Source organism: Lactuca virosa, chromosome 2 (assembly GCF_052849685.1).
Source record: "Lactuca virosa cultivar CGN04683 chromosome 2, Lactuca_virosa_CGN04683_v6, whole genome shotgun sequence".
Taxonomy (NCBI): domain Eukaryota; kingdom Viridiplantae; phylum Streptophyta; class Magnoliopsida; order Asterales; family Asteraceae; genus Lactuca; species Lactuca virosa.
Genome location: NC_136427.1, coordinates 24,795,354 through 24,803,689, shown reverse-complemented (window position 1 = coordinate 24,803,689; position 8,336 = coordinate 24,795,354). Strand labels below are relative to the sequence as shown.

At 33.8% G+C, this 8,336-nt stretch overlaps 1 protein-coding gene across 2 annotated transcripts; it reads right to left on the bottom strand.

The window, feature by feature from the left end:
* On the bottom strand, window positions 1–3,274 carry PHT4;3 (phosphate transporter 4;3). 2 transcript variants are annotated; one of them, XM_079077851.1, is made up of 9 exons: window positions 2,944–3,274; window positions 2,331–2,803; window positions 1,985–2,211; window positions 1,505–1,874; window positions 1,052–1,096; window positions 822–968; window positions 567–704; window positions 444–477; window positions 1–360 (listed from the first exon to the last, which is right to left on the bottom strand). In XM_079077851.1, exons 2-9 carry the CDS (start codon window positions 2,778–2,780, stop codon window positions 176–178), a joined length of 1,596 nt encoding a protein of 531 aa, XP_078933977.1. In that variant the 5' UTR covers window positions 2,781–2,803; window positions 2,944–3,274; the 3' UTR covers window positions 1–175. The 2 variants fall into 2 exon arrangements, with proteins under 2 accessions (XP_078933977.1, XP_078933978.1); XM_079077852.1 differs by lacking the exons at window positions 2,331–2,803; window positions 2,944–3,274 and having other exon boundaries at window positions 1,505–1,916; window positions 1,985–2,119.
* Between the last annotated feature and the right edge of the window lie 5,062 nt (window positions 3,275–8,336).

Sequence of the window (8,336 nt, the reverse complement as noted above, 5' to 3'; positions counted from 1 at the left end):
TGGAGATGAAAAATGAAGGCCTAACATGTTTGTAAACTGTAATTGTACCACAATGCAATAATCACAATTCCTTCTCGATTCACATGTATAAACTACAAAGATGTTACATTCATCTTACATAACTACATACGAAATATCTACAACAAGATTATGACCCAAAAAAAAAAAAAGCTAATTAAGTAGCTTCATCAAAATTCACCCTTTCACCAGTAGAATAGATATTCCAAAACAAAGCAGCTGAGAAATACAGAAATGATGTAAGCAACAGAAAGCCCTGAAAAGAACCCACCAACTCAACAAAGAAACCAGCTCCAACTGTCCCAATTATAGCAGCCAATGTCCCTGCAGTATTTGACATACCTATACAACAAACAACACCCAAAAATAGCTTAAAATTTTAATCAAATAATAATGTCATTAATTTTCTAGATTAGGTCTCTTACCATGTAGAACACCTGAATACTGTGGAGCAATTTCCTGTTCAAAAGAAACACGATATGTAAGCCAAGTCAGTTAACAGATAACAGATAACAGGTTGTACTGCGTTTGGAAAAAGATGATGGTACCTGAAGGTTGACTAGGAAGCCACAGTGACTAAATGATTTTAGGCCCACTGCTAATGTAAGCCAAGCAGAAGCAACAACCGGACTTTTTGCCATAATTAAACCAATAAGAGCAAAACCAGGTCCAATGAAACCAATTGACTGCGACAACAATTCAACGTAAGCTCTTAATTTTATCCTTAAACAAACTCAAAAAAAATGGATAAGATAAGAATTCATTTTCATGTTCATGTTCATGTTAATGTTAATGTTACACACCTGCATGATCTTGCGAGTCAAAGTGACAGTCATACCACTTTGAATCAAATTGTCAGAAAAAACACCAGCAAAGTAACCTACCAATGCCATCATACTCCATGGAACAGCACTAAACCATGCTGCTTGTCGAAGGTCAACATGGTAAATCTGTAACCCAAATAACTTAAATAAATAAATACATCCCACCTACCATTTTAATATATATAATGCCAATTGTCATTGAGACTTACTGTTTTGAAGTAAATGGGCATCCATGAAAGAATAACAAAGAATCCCTGTGGTAATACATACATATAATGAATTGCATATTGCATACAAGTACAGAATTGGATTACAATAAAGAGTAAATTACACGAATGGTCCCTATGGTTTGGGGTAATTTGCACGCTTGGTCCCTAACTTATTTTTTTAACTCGGAAGATCCCTATTTAAATAGGAAAAAATAGTGGGGTGGGTAAGGTAAGGTGAGAGGGTGGGGTTGGGGTTGGGGTGTGTTTATTTAAATAAATTAAAAAATCAAGGGCAAAATAGTCTTTTTAGGTAAGACAGGGACCAAGCATGTAACAAAAACAAACAATAGGGATCTTTCGAGTTAAAAAAATAAGTTAGGGACCAAACGTGCACATTACCCGAAACCATAAGGACCATCCGTGTAATTTACTCTATATAATAAAAATATGTACCCAGCTATGCATGGAATTTGCAATAATGAGGGACCAAGTTGGGAGTTTAGAGAGCAAACGTCTGAAGGGTGGGATTATTTTGGTTGACTTTGTTTGACTAGTTTCAGCCTTGATGGATTTCTTCCTCTTGCTTTGTATATATTGTAACTCGTATTTTGATATTTGAGGACTTCGTTCAGGAGTGCTAGAAGTTGCAGATACCCAAACCAAAACCCAAAGAAATCCAGATAATCCAAATATTATAAAAGGGCCTCCTACACCACCTTGTGACATTAAAATAGGAGAAAGTGTGAGTCCAATTGCACTTCCAAGCTGAAATCCAGCCATTGCAAGCCCAACAGCTCTTGATCTTTCGGTTTGTGGAAACCATCTAAGGGAAAAGTTCATAAGATTCTAGGCCTTTTTAGTTTCACTAGACAACAAACAATGGAGTAAAGTTACAAACATGTGAATGGAAATGGAGAATCATGAAGTTATTACCTTGCTATCATGTTGTTCATGCATGGAAGTGCTACACCTTCTGCAACTCCAAGTAAAGCACGCATGCTAAGTAATGCCCAAAGAGAATTTTCAGCAGCCCAAGGGGTGAGAAATGTAGCCATTGACCATAAAGCTACACCACATGCCATCACTACTTTGCCACCATAATAGTCCACTAGAGTCCCTCCAGCAATTGGTGATATCAGATATCCCCAAAGGAATGATGACTGTCAATCAGAAAGAAAACACAATCACTCGAACTAATAAGTGAATTATTCAGACACAACACTAACCAGATCAATCACAAAATTCTTATATTATTGTATAAAACAATAGAAAGAGTAACCTGAACAACACCAGCAAAGGATTGACTCCAGCCACGGGACTGAGACAAAGGAACTACAGCCACAGACATCACAACACGATCTGCATTACAGAGTGCCAACGCCAAAGCCACCATTGCTACAACTTTAACTCTCTCTGATGTAATAAACTCAAGGAAACTAGGCTCCGAGACCTCAGATTCATAAAAAGGAACACTAGGCTGAGCATCGTCTGAAGAAACCCTAGGTTTTCGCAGCAAATGAGAAGAACTCCGAACTCTGTATCCGTGGTGTTGAGATTCTATTCTTTTAGAATTAGCGGAGGAGGTGAGAGTCGATATAGTACAACAAGACGACGATTCATCCAAATGGTGAGGTAATCTGATGCTTCTGATTCTGATTCTTCTAGGGTTCTGAAAAATGGTTGCCGGAGAGAATCGGAGCTGTGGATTGACCGCCGCCGGGGAATTCATTTAGAAAAGTGTTCGGTAAAGTCCTGTTTGATTCTCGACTTAAATTAGGATGTAGACATCAAGAGTATTTATATGATAAAAATCCATTTTTTAATGCATTTAACATTTCCCAGGAGGTAAAGCAATAATCAATAATAAGAATAATAAACAAATGAAATTTTACCTTCTATAACCGCATCTCAAATATCAATTTCGTTAATTTACAAAAACCCTAAAACGGATTCCACAACGTCGGAGAAGGAGCAAACAGAAATCGCTAATCGTTACTGGAAGGAGAAAGAGGACCAACTAGACAGCGGGGACCAGTACAGGAGGAGGAGGAAAGGAGATGAAACGATGGAGACGGGCAGTGGATGACAGTGTTGAAGCAGCTGCGAGACGAGATGGGAGCACCGGAGAAGCGAGGCGGAGGAAAGGCCGGCGATAACTACCTGTGATTGTGTTCTGGTAGAGTCGTGAGTAGTGTGGGGAAGAAAATAGCCAGAGGAGTTTAATTAGGGTTACAACTTAAAAATAATATTCAGAATTCTTTTTATTTTTGTAGAGTATTGGAAAAAATACTTTAAAAAAAAATCACAGTGACATAGTGTTTTTTTTTTTAAAGTTTTTTTATAAAATAATTAAAAAATGAAAATGTCCAAAATAGTTGTAATCTTTGTAGACTGTCGTTTTTAAGTAATTAAAAAATGTCCACAAAAAAGTCAAAAATTGTTGTGTCTTCAGACACAAAAAATTATTTTTATTTTTAAAAACTAAGTTATTGACTGTGAAAATTTATCTATTAACTGCAAAAAAAACTCACGGGTATAAGGCCAATTTGGTTTAAAGTAGGGATGAGCATTAGAACCGTTGGAACCGGAACCGAACCGGAACCGGACCGAAACCGGAACCGGAATTGGTAATAGGTCCGGTTACCGGTTCTCCATTTTTATGAAAACCGGTCCCGATTCTAAAAACCGGAACCGGTTTGACATTTTTTTCATTTTTTAAAATGCGCATAACTCGTTAATATGAAGTCACAATTATTTGATTTTTTTTCCAACATGTAATTTGGAGTTTGTAATTCATTTTTGATGGTACAAACATATGTTTTTGTTAGATATTGAATCAAACACATGCCCCGAAAGAAAGCATATCGATGCTGCGTTTTTTATATTTCAGCATTATTTTTTTTGTTTTTTTGAATCTGTCCCATTTTTTAAATGTGTATAACTCATTCATATGACGTCGGAATTACTTAATTTTTTTTCCAGCATGTAATTTGGTGTTTATAGTTCATTTTAGACTATAAAAACACATATTTTGGTTAGATATTGAATCAGTTATAGACCCCGGAAGACAATATATCAATGCTGCGTTTTTTCTGTTTCAGCATTTTTTATTTTTTTGGAATCTGTCCCCGCTTTTAAAATGCGCATAACTCACTCATATGAAGTCGGAATTACTTGATTCTTTTTTCATCATGTAATTTAGTGTTTGTACTTCAATTTAGAATGTAAAAAGTCATAATTTGGTTAAATATTGAATCATTTACAAGCTTCGGAAGATAGCATATAATCTATAGTATTTCAACCGGTTCTACTTTGAAAAATAACCGAAAAACCGAGACCGGAACCGGAACCGGCGTTAGAACCGGCGGTCCGGTTCTCGGTTCTTATAATATAGGAAAACCGGTTTCGGTTCCGAACCGGTCCGGTTCTAAAGCTCATCCCTAGTTTAAAGCATGAATAAATGATTTTTTTCTCATTTTAACATAATTTTTCACAAGTATATATAAGTTTTTTTCTGAAAGGAATGGCCGGAAACAACGAGGATCTATATAAATCAATTGTTGTTTATTTCTATCTACGTATTTTATATTTATAGTCCGAAAATTGGAATTCATAGCAATTGGTGATAGATTTTTGCAGCTCGTGACCTGCGGAAATTTATGTTTTAGTAGGTATCAACTCGTGAAAATTTATGTAGTTTTTTTTAATTTGTTCTTTTCCATATAATTTTTAATGGTTTTATTTACTTGCTTGTGTGTAAAATTTGTTTGTTAATGTAACATGGGTTGCGGTCATATAAAGGGTTTGTGAATACAAAGGTAAATGTCGGTAAAGTTAGAGATATGATATGTCTAAATGTCGGTAGAAGACTAGACTTATTTCGCATCACAATGTTTAGAGATTGGGTGGGATTACCTCTTGTGAAGGAGGAGTTATTGTTTCTTAATTAGTTGATGTTGCAATAGGTTAGAACGGATGGTCAACTAATATCAAGGGCGGACCTATGTGGGGCACGGGGTCCCGGACCACTATTTCGTTTCGGTTTATAAGATAAAAATATGTATTTTTTTGTATTAAAGTAATATATATATATATATATATATATATTGTTGTAAGTAATTAGTGGTGTTGTAAATAATTGGTGGATGACATAATCATTGGTGCATGGCAAATTTGTCAACATTTCTAACTAGTTACAATTATATGTTAGTAAAATTTGTAGTATAAATACTCCTCCATTGTAAAGAATGAAACACACCAAAAAGTTATAAGAGATATAACTTTCATATTCTCTCTAAGTATTCTTTCTTCTCAATTAAAGTTCTTATCAAAGTTTACTAGTTTGGTTTGATTTATAGTTACATTAATTACGCTTAATTCATAACACGTTATCAGCACGAAAGCTCTAATCAAGGTTATTAAACAAGTGGAAAATCACATCTATCTTAATCAAGGTATATATTACTTATTAAAAACACTATTAATTATAAAAACCTCAATCATATTAAAATAATAATAATACTAATGAATTAATGAAACTTATACATTATGGACATTATGGACTACTAACAATTTTTATTTCTTATACTAACATTTATTTATGTATTCTAATTTTTATACTAACATTTACATTATGCAACTAATTTTTATTTATGCAAACTAACATTTACATTATGCAACTAACTTTTATTTATGCATACTAACATTTATATTATGCTACTAACTTTTATTTGTGCATACTAACATTTAAATTATATTTATTTATACATGTCAATGTGTATTTATATTTTAGATACTCTTCATAATTTTATTTAAACATTTACTAATATTTATTTATGTTTCTAATTAGTAAAGTTATGTATTAGTTATAAGTCTTATTATATGATTTATAAAATACATATACATAAATACACAACGGGAATATATATGCAACGGTTATAAACAGCAAAAACAACGGCTATATTTTTTTACCATAAATAAACATCTTTACCCTACTTATTTTACCCACAACAAATATTTCTCTCTTCTATCAAATAAATCAATTTCAAGAAATCAAGTTTCAAGATGATTCATCCTTTTGTGATAATCATGACTATAATAGTCATGTTACTTTTCATCCCAATCCTTAACATCGAAAATAATATGGAATTTCATCTACTTTTAGGCTTGTATGCAATGTTAGCTTTACCGCTTCTTTTTTGTGTAATATTTATTGAAATAAATGGATTTTAATTTTAATTTTTATTTTGTTTAAAATTTATAGTTACATCATGTCCAACATTGCAAAGCTCGAGTTTGCAGCACTTGAAGTTAGTGGGAAAAACTATGTGCCATGGATGATATATGTAAAAATGCATCTTGAATCCATGGGTATCTCAAATACTATATATGAATTTAATAATTGCTTGGCACAAGACAAAGCAAAAGCACAAGTTTTTCTTCGTAAGCATATTGATGAAATGTTGAGATTTGAATATCTTGATGTTACTGATCCAAATATTCTCTGGAATCTTTTGAAAGAAAGATTTGATCATCAAAAGGAAGTTATACTTCCAAATGCTAGAGATGAATGGAGAATACTAAGGTTTCAAGACTTCAAGAAAGTAAATGAATACAACTCAGCTTTGTTCAGAATATGTTCACAACTCAAGTATTGTGGACAAGAGGTTACTGATGAAGATATGTTGGAGAAAACTTACTCAACATTTCATGCAACAAACATTACTTTGATGCAACAATATTGGATGCAAAAGTTCACAAGATATTCTGAACTGAATGCATGTCTGCTCGTTGCAGAGCAAAACAATGAACTCTTAATGAAAAACCATGAATCTCGTCCAACGGGATCAGTAGCACTTCCTGAAGCAAATGCTACAAATATTGATGGTCATCGAAACAATACACGTGGACGAGGGCGAGGTCGTGGTCGAGGGCGAGGCCGTGGCTATTTTAATCGAAACCAAAGCCATAATCAGAACCATAATTATGGTCGTGGACAAGGTAATAATCGTGGTCGTGGCCAGAAAAGAAATAATTACCAATATTCACAAAGAAACAATGTCCACACACAAGATAAGGCCAAAGTGGCAAGGCATGACACTGGGACATCACAAAAATCTGATGGTTCATGTTATAGATGTGGTAGCACAGGCCATTGGTCAAGGACCTGTCGCACACCTGCACATCTTTGTCAACTTTATCAAGAGTCCATTAAAGGAAAAGGAAAAGAAGCAAACCTCATTGATAATGTTGAATTCACTCCGCTAAATGTTGCTGATTTCTGCAATGACATGGAAGACATAAACTAAAAAAAAATCTATTATTGTTCTAGTAAAACTGTTTTTCCTTCGTTTGTTTTTCATGTAATGTCTTTCCTACAATAAATAAACTTTATTTTTAATAATAATTATGATTATGTTTATTCACTTATTATTCCTTTTATATGTGAAGTTTAATATGAGTCGAACTGGAGCACAACACCAAGAAAAGATTGGAGATCTTTGTATAGCAGATAGTGGCAGTACACATACTATTCTGAAATCAAAGAAATATTTTTCAGAATTAGTACCAACAAAAACAGTCATATATACAATATCAGGTCCTGCAGACTTGATAGAGGGAACCGAGAAAGCCCATTTTATATTACCAAATGGTACAAGCTTTTGTATAGAAAATGCCTTATTTTCTCCAAAGTCTAATAGAAACTTATTAAGTTTCAATGACATATATTTCAAAGGATATGACACAAAAACTGTGACCATTGAAAATAAGAAATATATGTATATTATAGACACAAACCATGTGCTTGAAAAACTACCAACACTTGATTTTGGTCTGCATTATACATATATACATATGATTGAATCAAATATGGTAATCGAAGGAAAACATTGTGATCCTGGGACATTCAGTTTATGGCATGATAGGTTGGGCCACCCAGGATTAACAATGATGCGAAGGATAATTGAGAATACACATGGGCATCCATTGAAGGACCAAAAGTTCCCTCAATCCAATAGCATAAAACCATGTACATCTTGTTCCCTTGGAAAGTTAACTATAAAACACTCTCCAATGAAAGTTGAAAGGGAGTCACCTAGATTTCTAGAAAGAATTCAAGGTGATATATGTGGACCGATTCACCCACCATCTGGACCATTTAGATACTTTATGGTCTTAATAGATGCATCCAGCAAATGGTCTCATGTTTGCCTATTATCAACTCGTAATATGGCATTTGCAAAGTTTCTTGCCCAAATTATTAAATTAAGGGCACATTTCCCTG